The sequence below is a fragment of the Tenrec ecaudatus genome, chromosome 16, assembly GCF_050624435.1.
Source record: "Tenrec ecaudatus isolate mTenEca1 chromosome 16, mTenEca1.hap1, whole genome shotgun sequence".
NCBI lineage: Eukaryota > Metazoa > Chordata > Mammalia > Afrosoricida > Tenrecidae > Tenrec > Tenrec ecaudatus.
The window spans coordinates 88,280,749-88,297,703 of record NC_134545.1 but is presented as its reverse complement, the minus strand read 5'-3'; the positions used below and the strand labels follow the sequence as shown (position 1 = coordinate 88,297,703).

Sequence of the window (16,955 nt, the reverse complement as noted above, 5' to 3'; positions counted from 1 at the left end):
CCCATCACCAAGTTTTATATCACCGCGCGACCCCCCCCCCGCTATTTTTTTAAATTATGAAACTTCTCAATCATGCGGAAATGCATCCAACAGGCAGTGGCGGGACCCGCGCTCCCAGAGCAAACGCATGGCAACCCTTGTCACATTTGCTTCGGATGTCGCCCTTGTTCTTTCTCCGCAGTGGGATGGTGCCCTGGAGGGGCTGCCTGGGGTGGCATGCTCAGATCCCTTCCTCCTGCCACAGGCCTGGCGGATGGGCCGGGGGGACAGACTGGCAGGGGACCTTTTACAGAAGAGGCGGTACTGGAAAGAGGCCTAGAATCTAGGGAGACATTCTGACCGTGAGCAAGAAGGTATTTGGAAGCATCAGCGGTTCCGTGAGAGAATTTTCTCCTTCGGTGCAGGAGATCAAAGGTTCAATTCCTGGCCAGTGTACCTGGTGGGCAGTCTCCACCTTGCTAATAGTAGAGCCTGGGGGACTGCTATCATGCTGAACATTATAGGTCCGGGGATCTACTTCTGAAAAGCAGTCCTGTGGATCACCGTGGTTCAATCCAATGGAAGACGGACCCGTGTCTTGCTCCTTTGTGCATGAGATCACAACAGAAGGCACTGCAGGGAGACCAGGGGGAGCAAAGGTGGAGCGGTGGGACCACCTGGGACCCGCACGGAGGTCCGTGACTGCATCCAGGGCTGGATCCTGGGAGGGAGGGGGCATGCAGGGACACACCGGCTCTCCCTCTCCTTGCACTGCCCTCCACCTCCCTCCGGCCGCATGCCAGTTGGGCAGCTGCCCGTGTTTGTGAGGTCGTGGGAGGAAGCCATCACCTGGGTCCATGATGGGGCTGCCACCTGGAGAAGGGAGGGCCAGCTGGGCAACAGGGTGGGCTGGAGGACCCCAAGCTCTGACAGGGAAGGGGAAGGAGGTGGCAGACTTTCCTGTTGCAGTTTAACTGGTTTCCTGGCAGGAGCCATGTGCCCCCTTCCCACCCCCCAGACCCTCTCCCCTCCCAGGGAGCCTCATTAAATGGAGCTGGAAGCAGAGTGTGGCCAGGGGAGGCTGCCCCCGGGGATTCTCCATGCAGGGACCACTTTACAAGGCTTCCCCTGGCAACTGTGCCCGGGTTTTATTTTAGCTTTGGACACTTCTCTCTTTTTCCATCTGGGCTCCACCTTCGCCCCCCGCCCCTTGTTTCCTTAACCCCAGGGAGCCCTTGGCAGTAGAAAGCCCTTGCCTACAGAAAGCAGAAGTTACAGGACAAGACTCAGATGGGCAGAAAGGCCGACGACGGTGACCCAGGCCAGGAGACCGTCCTGCCAGTTTGGAAGGCATGGGCTGTCTGCATCAGCTCTTAGGAGCAGCACCTGAGGTGCCCAAGGAATTCAAGGCCAGGCAGGACCCATCTAGGTAGACCCCGGAATGCTAGCTGGAAGATCGCACCTTGAGCACCAAGGGCCGGGAATGTCGGAAAGGCCATCTGGGTCCCTGGCTCCAAATGTGGGCTCTCCCCCATTGGGCCCTTGTTCTTTGTGTCCAGGCAGGCCCTGGACAGAAAGGAATTTGGCCTGGTGACAATGGGCTCGGTGGGAAGACCGCTGTTCCAGCCCTTCCAAGAAGCGGCCCAGAGGGGTGGTGGGTGCCACCCATGTGAGTGTGCATGGTCACATGTCAGGGCGTTGCTGCCTGTGTGGGGAGGAGGAGGCCCCAGCCTCAAATTCCACTTTGTTCATTCTCAGTCTGCCCCAGAAACGTCCTGGCATTCCCAACACATGCGTGATTTGGTGTAGAGCGCTGTGTGTGCCTGTGTAGAAACAGGATGTGTGGTTCGGGGAACCGTTTCGTCATGTGCCTTCTGGCTTGATTGGACCCCACAAGGGCAAGTCTCAAGTTTAGGGGGTCCAGTGCCTGGGAAGATTCTGCACCCCACATTAAGTCTCCCCTCGTTTAATTTGGTGTAACAGGCATCAGACAGGGCTCTGTTAGACAGGACAGGCTAGCGGCTGTGTAACAAACTCCGTGGCTTCACCTAGGAAAGACCTGTTTCTCGTTTATGTCACACTCTGAAACGGGTCCCTGGAGAGCTCTGCTCCAGCCAGTCATTCAGGAATCCAGGCTCTTCGGCTGAAAACCGTGCTCTCAGTGGGCAGCCAGCTGGGAGTTGTTCTCATAGCCTCGCTCCAGACACTGAGCTGGACAGTGGGGATATCGAGGACAGGCATTGCTGTCAAGAAGTTCATGGACGCTTGAAGGGAAATAGGCTTACAAGTAAATGTATGCCTTGCAGGGTGGTAAGGACAGTTCTAGACGTCTGGCCAAACTGCAGAAGCAACTGAGAGGGAGGAGAGGCTACATAAGGAACAAACTGTGACAAAAGTCTACCAGGTGGTGCCGCTGAGGGCTCGCCCAGGCCTGGCAGCACCAGGCCTCACTGAGGAAGTGCCCAGTGCCCCACCAGGAGTTCTGCAATGGCCCAGCCTGGCATCGGGGGAGACTGAAGAAGCTGGTGCCTATCTTCAACTCCAAGTTCACTCACAAGCAGAGGAGGCTCCTGAGGAGCAAGGGTTCCTTATAAAACAAGCCAAGGTCCCCGTGGAAGAGCTACACTCTGCCCATTCTACCTCAGCTGCCTTGTTTCCCCTTTTGCATAAGACTGTGGTAGGAGTGGGGGTGGGGGCTAGGGATAGGGTCTAGACGTACCTTGAGCCTTTTGGACTAGAGAAATACCTGGGGAAAGGAGATGCTTGGAGAAAGGGGAGGAAGAAAGCCAGGATATGGGTGGTCCTTTTGAAGCATCCTTGTTTGACTTCTCTTTCTAAGGAGACTCTGGAGACCAGCCCTGGAATCTCACTGCCTTGAGTAGCAGCAGCCTGGGGCCTGGGCCACCAAGGGTACATCCTGGCTTTCACGGGGGAGGGGGTGCTTTGGAGGAATAGTCAGGAGAGGAGGAATCGGGAACAAGTGGGCTCGGCGGTGTGGGTCGGCCAGAAAGCGACATTTGACATCTGTGCTCCTCTCCTCCCTCCTCACCCCTCCTTTAGGGCCTCTTGCTCTTTGGGAGGGGCCTTGGAGGTCTGGGTGGGCGAGAACTGTCAGGGAGCTTGTGGGAGTTCAGAAACACGGAAAGGGTCTCTGTCGAGGCTCGGGAATAGCTCAGTACCCCCAGATGCACCTTTTTCTTGTTGCTCATGTTCCTACACCCTCTGCAGGAAACAGAGTGGCCACAGCCAGGGTCTTCCAGGAAACACACACACACACCTCCACCCGCCCCTGAGCACCCTCATCTTAGGCTCACACAGGGGGCTCAGTTGCCGCTGCTCCATCCTATATGCTGGCTGGATTTGTGTCCACATTCACCCCCTCACTCCTCTGCTTAACCCCCCCAGGGGCTCCCTTCAACCCAGAGGGAGAAGTCCAAGTCCTTCCTCTCAGCCTCAAAGGAACCCTCTGGCCCTGTCCCATCACACCACAGCACACACCCCCTCCCCACCCCTGCAGCTGCTCCAGCCCCCAGCACCTGCCTGGGGATGGAAAGAGAGACGGGCCAGCTAGCAGTCAAGCAGTACAGTGACAGAAATGGGGATGCTGGCGCCAACCAGAGAGTAGGAAACTAATCCCCAGACTTTCAGAGTCTCCACTCTTGCCAGGTACTGGTCACTACCTTTCCAGGTGGCCAGTGTCCTTTCCTTCTTCCCTAAGGGGAGCTGATCGCACATGGGTGGTCTGATGGTATTGGGACAGAGCTCAAGAGCCTTAGGTGCTCAAACACCGTCAAGTTCATGGGGAGAATTCCGAAGGTCTTCCCATCATTGGTGAGAGCTGCCTCCACCCGGCTGTACCCAAGCAGCTGCCCGGACGTGGGATGGGCAGGATGAGAAGTTAGAGAGAGGAAGACAGTACCGGAGTTTCTTCGCCGTCTGCAGGGTGACCTCATTGACGGAGCACTTACCGCGCGCTAAGAGCACCTAGAGGATGTCACTTAAGCCTCAAGGCACCAGGAGCGGAGTGGCTATTTTTACACATGGCCTCGGTCAAGCTCATGCAACTAGGAAGGGACCAAGCTGGAATTCTGACTTCAAGTGGAATGTCCTCTACCACAGATTGTTGCTGTTAGGTGACATCGGGTCCACTCTGACCCAGAGGGACCTAATGCACAACAGAACGAAACACTGGCCAGTCCTGTGCATCCTCACGATTGTTCCTGTGTTTGAGCCCATTGTAGCCTCAGAGTCCGTCCGTAGCGATGAGGACCGTCATCTCTTCTGCTGCCTCTCTACTTGACCAAACAGTGTCCTTCTCCAGGGACTGATCTCTCCAGACAACATTTGCAACGTCGGTGAGACAAAGTCCTGCCATCCTTGCCTCTAAAGAGAACTCTGGCCGTACTTCTCCCAAGACAGACGGGTTTGTCCTTTTTGGCAGCCCGTCATGTTTCCAGTATTCTTTGCCAGTGCCCAATTCAGACACATCGACGCGTCTTCAGACTTCTTATCCAGGCTCCCACTTTCACGTGCCTGTCAGGCCATGGCAAAGGCCCTGGCTTGCGTCAGGCACACCTTCGTCCTCAGAGCACCTTCCTGCTCCTCCATCCTCTAAAGAGGCCCCACGCGGCAGATTTACCTCCTGCAAAGTACCTTTTGATCTCTTGAATGTGGCTTCCGCAAGCATCGGTGGTGGATCCAAGCAAGACAAAAATCCCTGACAACTTTAAGCTTTTCTGCATCTACCATTTATGTTACCTGTTTGTCCAGCTGCGAGGATTTGGCCTTCTTGACCTGCGTTGTCATTGGACCTGATAGTGGCGCGACTGCGGCAGAGCATGTCTGACGGTTTCCTTTGTGCCTGGAATGGGCTGTGTGCTTGTTGCTCTTGGCTTTCTGCGTATTGATTCTGACTCTCAGGGACGGCGTGCGACAGTAGAACCGGTCCGTGGGCTTTTCTAGGCAGCAGTCTTTTCTGGAAGCAGGCTGCCGGCTCTTTCTCCCACAGAGTGGCTGGTGGGTTCAAGCCACCAAGCTTTTGGTCAGCAGCCGACCACCCACTTACCCTTTGCAACACCAGGCTCCTGGTTAGCACACTTCCACAGCCACACTCCCGCCTTCACGTGCACTGCAGCCCTCAGGCTGGGGAGCCTTGGCACAGCCGGGTAGACTGAGCCTCAGAGATACTGAGTAGGATAATTCTGCCTGGCACTTGGCAGCCCTGGCTCCTGGGGTCTCCATAGCACCTGCAGGCAGTTGTCAGGGCAAGTACTTTACGGATGCTGCTGCCACCACCCTGAGCAGTCAAGGTTGCCCAGCAGGCTGTTCATCTGAACCGGACCCATCTTCTCGGAACACCGCATCCGGTGGCCTATTTCCTGTTCAAAGGCTGTGGTGTCAGCGTGACAGGGTCTTATGGATGGAGCCCTCCCGGGCAGCCAGGATCACCAGCCTTCCAGACGTCAGACCAGATGGAAGTTTCTATGGATTCCGTGGCCCTGAAGAGGTTCCCCAAGCACAGCACCATGCTGTACATCTCTGTAGTCACTCTGCCCCTTCCTACATGAGCGGGGCGATCACCCCAGGCCCAGTCATATTTAATGTAAAACACTGCCTGCCAGCCCCACACATACCCAATGAGTCGCTGGAAAATCCAGAGGCTTCCTCCTTGAGCCTGGTCCGTACACACCCACTGGGCAGCTGCCCCAAGGCCCCTGGACATTCCCAGCCAGGCTCTGGGGTCGGGTGCACCATGCCTGCTAGACTGTCCCTCGCAGCTTGCCCTCTGCCCGCCTGCGTAAAGGCTGAGCCTTCCTAAGCTCTCTCCCTGGCCCTTGGATGCAGCTGACGTCACCGCATCAGCAATGACGGGGACAGGGGTGGTGATGGCAGCTGTGTGGAAGGGGGGTCTGGTCCACAGCAGGCTCTGCGCCAAGCACCTTTCACACGTTATCCCGTGGAACGTCCTCTTCCACCCAGTGGGCAAGTCCAGTCACTGTTCCTTTCCATAGACTAGGAGACGGCTTGGAACCCATCTGTGCCTAGTGATGCTGTGTTTATCGGGGTTCACGTTTCCCAAGATGGGGTACATGGATATCTGTGAGTTCTGTGGGAGGAGACGTTTGAGACTGAGTGGGTCAACAGTTTGCATCCACACTTGACATCTTAGTGAGTCTGTTTTACTAGGTGGTGGGAGAGACATTGAAGCAGCTTGGTGGATGTTCACTCTGATGCATATCGTTGCTGTGGGTCTGACTGAAATAAGTTGTTAGGTTTTTCTGGGAAGGACATCAATGTAAAGAAGAGCATTAGGCAAATTGTGGGGGTGGGGGAAGGTGGAATTGGACACAGGGAAGGGCCCTGTGTGTGCCTTCCTGCCTCCAGGTGACCTGGGCTTCTCGCCTCCTCGGGTACCACCGTGCAACTTGCCTAATCTCTCTCGGTTTAAATTTTTTCCCTAAGTTTTCCATCTATTTTGATTTACAGGGTGTTAGAGGTAACAAAAACCATATTAGTCTAATCTTCTGATTTTCCTAATGAGGAAATGTGTGTCCCAGGAGACCTTAATGATGGCAGAGTGCACCTGGCAGAGGCCTGGCTTGAAGCTCCCTCTCTGGGTTCCTCAGGTGCTCTGACTCAGCTACCTCAGGGTGAGACAGGAAACCAGAGAGTGTGCCCCTTGATCATGGGCTTCTACTGACAGGTGAGGGTGCCAGTGTCAGGGAGGGCAATTTTAATTAGCCACCTCTGGTCTCAGATGGCATAGTGGTTATCCGCTGGGCTGCTAACTGCAAAGCCAACGGTTTGAATCCACCAGCCGCTCCTGGGGAGAGAGCCTTACAGCCTCAGAAATGCACAGGGAGGGGATCCGCCCTGCCCTGTGAGGCCTCCGGGAGTCCACATCGACCCCAGGACAGTGAGTTTGAGGTTTGAGCCTTGTGTGTAAGAAGCCCTGATGGCGTAGTGGTTACCCATGGGGCTGCTAACTGCAAGGTCAGCGGTTCAAAGCACCAGCCGCCCCTCAGGGGAAAGACCACTGCTCCCTATAAAGATTTATGGCTTCCGAACCCCAAGGGGCAGCTCTACTCCCTCCTGTAGCGACACCATGAGTCCGGGCAGGATGGACTCAGTGGTACCGAGTGTGGGTTGAGTCTCAGGGCGGAGGAAAGCGGCCTCTGGTAACTTGGTATTGACAACACGCTGGAATGGGCGGCATTGCTGGATTCAGTCTGTAACGAAGGCTGAAGGCCGCTCCCGCTACCCGCTCTTCCTCTCCCTCAGTGTGAAAACCAAACGCGTTGCTGTCCTGCCATTTCCTGCTTGCGGTGACCCTGTGCTTCAGTGGAAACTGCTCCGTGGGACTTTCTGGGTGTGTGTGTGCGCGCGCGTGCGCACGCGCTTCAGAAATAGATTACCAGGCATTTTGCTGGAGTGGTGGTGGGGGGTACTTTGAGGTTAGAAGCTAAGCACTTAATCACGTGTGTTACCCAGAGACAACTCCGAAGTGAAATAAGTTAAACTCCTATTGCCTGGCCGTTTACGCCTCTCAGCAGACGGACACTCAGCTGATGCTAGTCTGTATCAACCGTGATCGCAGATGGAACACTCCTAGGCAACCTAGTAACCAGTCAAAGCCAGCCACGTGCAAAAAGGATAATCCATTATAACCAAACCCATGGCATTGATTCTCACTCACAGCGACCCAATACAGGGTTTTGGCGCCCGTTACCTCTTCACTGGAGCCGAGCGCCTCAACTTTATCCCGGGAGCAGCGGGTGGGTTTGAACCTCCCACCTTGCAGTTAGCAACCCAACACTTACCTCCACTGTCACCACGTAGGGTTTATGTCAGAAATGCCGCTTGGCTCAACATTACGAAACCAATCACTGTTGAATAAGGTGGGCTGAGGTAGGATCTTATTAATGGATTCAGTAAAAGCATTTAAACTTATTTGTGATTAAAAAATTTAAACACAAGGTGTTTTGTTACCTTTTTATTTGCCCTAGTAAAAACAAAACAAAAAAACAACCCGGAGTGAATTAGGATCAAAGAAACTCAACCAGAGCATCTACCACACAAACCAAAATCAAAAGCAAAAAATCGATAGCAAACAGTATACTCAAGGGTGACGGCTGAAGACTTTTATCATCAGGTTAGAAACAAATCAGAATGTTTTCTTTTCTCTTTGATTAAAATCCTCCTTGTTTTTTGACTTAATGTTCAGTTTATTTTAAAAAGAAGCGTGCATTGTGAATACAAGATAATCAACAAAGGATTACATTTACACGACTAATGTCCATGAGCCTTTTGGTCTTCGCTGCCGTCAGTGGTTTAAGTAATATTAGTTTATAGGGGAACACTGACATTGAAGCCTCAGGAAGCCGGAGTCCCTGGAATTCAGTGTGTCAGAGCTGCATTTCAGCTTAAATCTGTTCTCTTTGAATACAGGATATTTTTCATGACAAAGTTTGAAATGCAAACACATTATAATATGACTCCTTAATAGATCAGTTATTTACATTTGAACTTCTCTGTTTCAGACCTCCTTTTTTTTTCCCTCTTTTACTAAGCCAGTGAAATAACATAAAAGACACATGGGAAACAGTTTAGTCTAGAATTATCGTACAACCTACCATTTCACTCCTAGGCATATATTCAAAAGAATTAAAAATGTGTACTCAGAAAAAATCTACAGGTACTCAGGTTCAGAGCAGCATGATCCACAGTAGTCCTATGATGGGGAAACCCAATTTACACCCATAGATGAATAGGTGATAAGGTGTGCTGCGCTCACAGAATATTATTCGGCTGTAAAAACAAGTAGAATATCCTGATACAATCACTGAAGACAAATGGGTGCATAAGCAAATGTGACAAAGAAAGCTGATGGTGAATGGCTAACAAAAGATATAGTATCTGGGGTCTTAAAGGCTTGAAGCTAAACAAGTGGCCATTTAGCTCAGAAACAACAAAGTCCACATGGAAGAAGCACACCAGCCTGTGCGATCAAGAGGTGTCTATGGGATCAGGTATCAGACATCATCAGAACAAAAATTTATATCATAGTGAATGAGGTGGGGAGTGCAGAGTAGAGACCCAAAGTCCATTTGTAGGCCACTAGACATCCCCTTTCTGAAGGGTTTCCAGGAGGAGATGAGCCAGTCAGGGTGCGATGTAGCAATGATAAAACTTAAAACTTTCCTCTAGTTCCTAAATGCTTCCTCCTACCCGACTACCATGATCCCAATTCTACCTTACAAATCTGGCTAGACAAGAGGATGTACACAGGTACAGATAGGAACTGGAAATGCAGGGAATCCAGGGCGGATGATCCCATCAGGGTCAGTGATATGAGTGGCGATACTGGGAGGGTGGTGGGAGAGTGGCTTGGAAAGGGGGAACTGATTACAAGGATGTACATGTGACCTCCTTCCTGGGGGATGGACAACAGAGAAATGGGTGAAGGGAGACATCGAACAGGGCAAGATAGGACAAAATAATAATTTGTAAATTATCAAAGGTTCGTGAGGGAGGTGGGGAGCGGGGAGGGAGGGGAAAATGAGCTGATGCCAGGGGCTTAAGTGGAGAGCAAATGATTTGAGAATGATGAGGGCAATGAATATACAAATGTGCTTTACACACTTGATGTATGTATGGATTGTGATAAGAGTTGTATGAGCCCCTAATAAAATGATTTTTCTAAAAAGAAAACACAACAACAAAACGAGTGGAATATTGATACATGCTAAAGTGCGAGTGAACCTTGAAAAGGAAAACAAAGGCATGATGACAAGTGCAAACACAAGAAGCTATTGCATGGTTCCATTTCTTTGAAGTGTCCAATTGAGTAAAGAAAGTCCAGGGAGCCCGGGTGGCAGAGTGGCTACACATTGGGCTACGATCTGCAAGGCCAACAGTTCAAAACCACCAGTTGCTCCTTGGGAAAAAGATGAGACTTTGCTACTCCTGTCAACAGCCACCGTCTCAGAAAGCCACAGGAGCAGTTCTCCTCAGTCCTATAGGGTCGTCCTGAGTCCGAATCACCTCGATGGCAGTGAGTTAGAGCCAGGGGTAGGGATGGGAGTTACTGCTGCTGAAGGGTATGGAGTTGGGTACCACCCTGACTGTACTAGAAACATTGAATTGTACACTTTAATGTGTCACATATGATGTATGAATTATATTTTGATAAAGTTTTGGGGTTTTTTTTGGGGGGGTGGCTTCCTGTTGGGCACTGAATGTGCACAGAAGAGTAGACAGACACACAGAACTGTGAAGTGCTGACGTAGGATAGCCAGGAGTGCTGGTGGAATCCCGGGAAGGGTTCGCCCTTAGGGCTGCGACTGTCAAAGAAGTCTCCCCATGGACAAGGCCATAAGGAATGGACAGGAAACGGGAGCACGTGTTAGACCATCAGGGAGAAGACCTTCTGACAGAGTCACGCTGCCGTCATTGTCGCTTTCCGCCTTATGACTCTTTGGGTGTCCCCAGCACCTACCACAGGGATGCCAGTAAAGCAGAAAGGGTAAGAGGACCTTGACCCTTGAGTTCGCCGGGTCCCAAGAGAGGCTAGGTGGCCTTGCCTCCTCGGAAGGAGAATTGCCGGGCCAGGGAAGCTACCAGCCTCTTGCTGTGGGGTCCCCTTTATCTGGGAGTGGTCAGAGGAGGAAGGTTTAAGGACTGGGGCCCCAAAGCTGAAGTCTCGGGCAGCTCTACCCTCTGGGGTTACAGAGGTCCCCCAGCTGCGCTCGGCGTGCCTCCTGCCTGGCAATGTGATTGCTGCCGATGAGGAGAGCTGCCGAATCAGGGTTCTCTGCCTGGGTCAGCACCTCCAGTGGAACTGTCCGCCTCTCTCACGGAACACCACCCTGCGCTGCCCAAGGCCTCTCACTGCACCAGGGAACCTGGAAGCAGGTCAGGTCCTGGCTGGAGGGGCAGAAGAGTCCCCTTCCGGCCTGCAAAGCTCTCCCCTGGGCAGCGCCTTCTTGTGTCCGTGCCCACGCACCAGGCTCTCAGCCATTGGAAGGCTACTTTATGGCACCCAGCCCTGCAAACTGGGGAACCAACCCGGTCACAGACCCTGCCTTGCACCTGGCCTGCCCCTGGCTGCAGTGGTGTTTGGATTGTCTGGCCAGCATGGTCCCAGATGTTCACTCCACCACCCACTACTCGGCTGGGTGGCTGAGCCAAGATGCTGAGCTGTGCGGTTTTGGGGACCCCACACCCCCAGCACTGGGCAGAGTGAACTCAGTGGAGCTTCCTTTATTTGTCTGGGGGAGTCTGGGCTGGAGTGGGGACCAGGGAGAGGCTTGCTTTCTTTGCAAAGTGACCCGTGGGCAGAGAAAATGTCACCGCCAGCCAGTGAAGTGTGCTTCCTTTTCACGTGGCCGGAGGGCCGTCGGGGTGGCGGGGCGGGTGGGGGGGCAGATGCTGGGGCTCTGTTGGCTTAGTCCTGGTGGCAGGATTAAGTGATAAGTGTGGCTGACTCAGCACCAGGGGCTGGGACTAGGATTGGGAGGAGCAGGCCCTCTAGGGCCTCAGGACTCTAGAGAGGACCCAGCATTCAGCAGGTGGGCTTGTCTTGAACGCACAAGGGGCCCAGACTAAGCCAGAGGTAGATCCACGGGAGAATCTGTTAGAGGAGAAAAGGCTGAAAGATGTCACCCTGCCCAGCTTCCACCCCCAGGCCTCTTTCTAGTTGGGGGAAACTCAGTTGCACCCTGATTGTGAGGGACTGTCACATGACCCCTCTTTCTGAAGGTCCAGGAACCCCCTGAGGAAATCTGGACTGCCCTTTGGTGGGGGCAGGCTCAGGGGCTCAGCCCAGGAGCCACTGGCTCTCCTCCTCCAGGAAGTCTTCCCTGACTTCCTTGTCTAGCTCCCACAGGCCCCTTTTCCTTCATCCTCATCAACCCCCATCCCACAAACAGGGTCTTTTTGCCTGTCTGCCCACCTCTGGCCCAGATCAGTGGTCCACCACCTTACGCAGTCTCCATGAATCACGGAGGTCATACGGAAGTACACTCTACCGAAGAGGCATCTGCAGGAGCCAAACGGGAGACGGACTGGTCACTAGTTTCCCCTCGCCCAAAGGAAACAGATCACAAGGAAGTTTGTTTCTGATACATGGCAAGATTTACATGTTAAAAAAAAACATTTTATTAGGGGCTCATACAACTCTTATCACAATCCATATATACATCAATTGTGTCCAGCACATTCATACATATGTTACCATCATCATTCTCAAAACACCTGCTTTCTACTTGAACCTTTGGTATCAGCTCCTCATTTCCTCTCCATCCTCCCTCCCCCCTGAACCCTTGATAATTTATATATTATTATTATTTTGTTCATCACTAGTTTTTAAATTTAAAACTGTTTTAATCCTAAGTACCTATTTGTGGAGTCCTGCGGTCAGACCTGCTGGGCAACTGCTTCATGCATGAGGGAAGGAAGGGCCAGCAATATTCAGGTTTCGGAATGCGGGCGCCGGCTTTTGTTTCGTGCCTGTCTGCCTTCAAGGACGTAAAAGCCAGCCATGATGCAGCCTCTGTCTTGTTTGGCATGGAATCCACCAGTGACCCAGCCCTTTGTCTTTGGGCTCCAGGTGACCTGTGAATATTGGGCAGTGACTGGACAGGAGAGTATCCTGAGAGACAGAGAAACAGATACAGAGATAGACCTCCAAGCCAACCATGCACAGGCTCAGCATTAGTCTCGCTGCCACCGTGTCCACTCCCTACCCTGTAGCTACAGCCGTCCTTTCCAAATAGGAAAGGTTCTCTGGCTCAAAACCTTCCAGGGATTTCCCTTTCCCTCAGGAGAAACCCATAGTGCCCACCTTGGCCTCCAAGACCCTCCCTGATCTGACCTCTCAGGCACCTTGGATCTCATTGTCTCCATGGCCCTTGCTCACTCCACTCCAGCCAAACTGGATTTTCTAGGCACTTGGCTTTTCCTGTTCTCTTTGCCTGTAATATTCTCCCCACGCCTGCATCCAAATGGCTTGCTTCTCCCACCTTCTGTCAGACTCCGTTGTGGGGGGCATTTTGGTGGGCATCTTGGTAAGGCCTTCCCCAGCGCCCTGTACAAGATCACAGCGCCTTGTCCTACCGCTCGCTTTTCTTCAGAGCATTGGCATGCACGCTCCGACATCCCACCGAAGCAGCCGTTCCTGTTTGCTCCCCTCCCCTGGAGGGCCAACTCCATGAGGGCCTGGTCTTCGATTGTCGTCCTGACCGCCAGAACCTTGGTGCCTGTGGCTCTAAGGAGGCACTCGGCACATACTTGAGTGCTTGGGTGTGTGAATGAATAGATATGTGAACGAATGAGTTTCAGCTATTACGGCCCTGACCCTCATACACAGACACAGCCCAGGCACTGGGGATGGATCCCTGCTCTCCCCACTCCAGCCCTGCCCCTGCCTGAAGGGAGACACAGAATCCCTAGCCTTGTCCAGCTGGCCCTCCTATGTGTTTTCCAGTGAGCGCAGCACTTTCTCCCAGAATAGCTGAAGGAAAAGCAGTCATTTCTCCAGACCCCTGGAAACTCTTCCAGGGGGGCGGGGGGGTGTCCTGGGAAAACAGCAGCATTCTCAGAGTGGGGAAGATAGGAAACGGAGGAGGGGATCTTCCAGCAGTGGGGGCAAGGGGATGAACTTGGCTTTGCGATTCGAATCCCATCTGTGTCTGTGGAGCTGTTCTGGAAGGTGGGTGGTCTGTCTGCAGCATCGGATGAACCTCCTCCCCTGTCTTGTCCCGGGAGGGCTGAGAAGGGTGGCTGGCTGATGACTTCTGAAAGAAAGCAGCCTCCAGGAGGCTTTTGTAAACACCACCTCTAGCCTGGTCTAAAAGACTGCCGGCTCCCCCCAGCACCCCCAGCCAGGCTCAGGGCATCTCCAGACACCTTCTGCACCCGTCCCCCACGCCCATCCCCGCTTCTCTTTGATGCACAGGGACTTGTTAGTCTCTGCAGGACTTGTTAGTCGCCTGTGAAAGGAGGGGTTGGAAGTATCACTCATCCGTGTGATGTCCGGGTGGGGGTTGGGGGAGAGGGGCCAGAGCAGAGCCCCACGGTGTGGAGAACCAGAACCGGCACTGTCTCTGAACCCACGCCCTCTGTTTGCCTTCTCAGATGCAGCTCCTGGATAAGTTTCCCATCGAAGGTGGTCAAAAGGATCCTAAGCAGAGGATCATCCCCTTCCTCCCAGGTAAGCTGGAGAGGCAGGCCCAGAAAAGGCGGGCTTCCCGGCCAGAAATTCTGCATTGGGCAGACCAAGGATTCTGCATCCTAGCAGGTGTTCTAGGAGCCCCGGGAGCCCCTGGCATCAGGGTCCACTGTCCTCACCATGGCTTTTCCCACCTTTCCAGTCCCATCCCTGCTAGCTCCTGGTCACATCACTCCTGGGAAGTGTACACTCTCGGGGTCTCAAGAGTTCTATTCCCATCGAGAGCAACCGCTTCAGAAACTCACAGGGGCCATTGTGCTCTGTCCTATAGGGTCAGCCACTCAATGGCAGTGAACTTTGTTTTGTTTTGGCAAAAAGCCCAGAGGTCATGTTCTCCTGTGGGTGTGACCCTGGTGATGGGTGTGGCCCTGGCAGTGGGTGCGGCTACAGGGCTGGTGGGCATCTGTTTGGTTCCCTTCCTCCACTCTGGTCCTATGCTCCAGGAAAAGACCACCTTGTTACAGCCAATCAGTGGGTGCTGGTGAGGGGCTTGACTCGTGCCAGGCCAGGACGCCGTACCTGGAAGTGAGGCCTGGGATGGTCTGGAGGCCCAGGGAAGAACTGAGTTTGCTGCTAAGGAGCTCTTGAGGGGAGAGAGAGAGAGAGAGAGAGAGAGAGAGAGAGAGAGAGAGAGAGAGAGAGAGAGAGAGAGAGAGAGAGAGAAAGAGAGAGAGAGACAGAGACTGCTGCAGAACCAGAGCTCGATCTCTGGCCCCGCTGGCTGCAGGCTCAGGGTAGTCGGGGGTGGGGGTGGGGGGGTAAGGTGGAGGAGATGCTTCAAGATTTGAGATAGAGAAAGCAGAGGAATTGGGAAAAGAAACGGAAAGGGGCCTTGGTAGTTCACTCGTTTGCAAGTCAGATCCTGTCAGAACATCATGCACACAAGCCAGGCATCGTAGCCACTGTTCCCTGGGCTCTCTGTCCATGCGAGGCCTGCAGAGCCCATTGGAAAGGCATGGGCACCATGGGGTATACACACTTCTTTAGCAACGCATCCTGGGAAAGGTTGGTGAGTTATTCCAGGGTCTAGAAGCCCTGGGGCAGAGGTCAAAGCAGGGAGAAGCGGGGGTGGCTCTCCGTATGCCTGAGCCTTCAAACAACCCCACATTGTGTAAAGGTGAGGGAGACATACCTGCCCTTTTGGCCGATCTTTGGGGCCTCATCCCCTTCTGCCACATTCCTATCCTGAGGCTGGACACCTCGTAAGTGATTTGTTCAGACTTGCTGCCCCATTGGGAATTGGGCCTGCTCCTTCTTCCGTATGGACAGCTTCTCTCGAGCACTGTCTCTGTGTTAGTCCTTGTCCTAGGCGGTCTTCCTACCTCCACCCCGCTGCTCGCCGTCACCCTGCAGGCTGGCCGGCCTTAAACCCAATTTAAAGAGTATTCAAATATCTTCGCACCCTCACTTCGTCAGCCAAATTGGCAGGGCTGGGATTCTTCCTCTGTGCCCCATGGGCAAGGAGGCATGGCCACCACCAGCCTCCCCCATCTCTGTCTTTGTCCCTACTCTCTCATCTCCACACCCTGCAGGTCAGGGACCTGGGAGGTTCAGCCCGAGGACCAAGCTTCCCAACAGCCGCCCAGACTGCCGTTGCTGACTCATATTTCAGGAGGGCTCCATTTGGGGGCAGGGCGGTGCCCTGAATCCCACGGGGCTCTCTCGTTCCGTTGGGCAGCCGAGGTCGCAGCTGCCGAGTGAGTTCTGAGTGATTTCTCCGCAGTTGCGCCGTTGCGTTTGTCCTTGTTTCAGTGCTGTTGCCAGGCGGAGAGTCCTAGGCTTTCAATGCACTGTCTCCATGTAGTTATGAATTGAGTGAGATTGCTTATCTAGTTTCCTGAGCCACAGCATATTTTCTTACACTTTTTATTTTTAAAAATCATTTGATTCGAAAGAACAGATGCAAAAATACCGGGCACTTGAAAGACTTCCCCGCCAACACCGCCACCGAACTGCAGGCTAAGTGGTGCTTTCCCCAAATGAAGGAGAAATCTAAGCACTTTTCACTATCGCACAGCCAGCTCCCCCGGTGGCAGCATCTTATGTAACCACCTTACAGGACACACATGACACGAAGTGCGTTATCAACAGCAGGAAATTGATATGGGCACAATTCAGTGAACTCAACTACAGGCCTCAGTCCTGGGTTTGTCTTCGAAGGAGATGGAGCGGGCCGGCAACTGGTGTTTGAGAAGGAGGCGGTGGCCTTGCCATAGTTCCCCACCCAACTCCGGGCCTGGCCAAGTAGCATTCATATTACCACCCATGGGTGGGGGTGAGCCTTGCTTTTTATTCTGGCAGAGTTCCAAAGCTTCCGAGTCAGTTCAGCTCTTGAGGACAAAGCTCAGCCTCTTTTACGGATCCCAGTTTTAAAAGGAACCGGGATGGATCTGTTTGTGAAGCAGAGTAGGCTTTGTTTTAAAAACAATCCCTTCCGGATTGACACCTATTGTAATCGGTTGGGTCTTGCCTCTCCTGGGTTTGCCGGAAGGGGGGCAGACTGAGTGCTTGGAGGTTTGGGCTTTGGCAGCTGTCCCAGTAGGAGACAAGAATGGCGATGGCAAAGAGACTTTCATTTGACCCTACTTGTCACCAAGGATGTTAGCCCAGCACAGCCCCCGGTCCGGTCCCGGGTGCCTGCGGAAAATGCAGGGTGATGGGTCAGGGACAGGCGGCTTCAAGAGGGCACAGCAAGCAGCAGGAACCCCAGCACATTCACATCATCCATTCTCCATGTTCCCAGGGC

General features: G+C 53.3%; 1 protein-coding gene across 2 annotated transcripts in view; it reads left to right on the top strand.

Moving 5' to 3' along the window:
- SH3PXD2A (SH3 and PX domains 2A) overlaps window positions 1–16,955 on the top strand; it is a 244,135-nt gene that overhangs the window by 81,793 nt on the left and 145,387 nt on the right. For both annotated transcript variants that reach the window (XM_075533362.1, XM_075533361.1), the window contains exon 3: window positions 14,116–14,191. In XM_075533362.1, coding sequence (XP_075389477.1) covers window positions 14,116–14,191 — 76 coding nt within the window. The remainder of the gene's footprint in view (window positions 1–14,115; window positions 14,192–16,955) is intronic.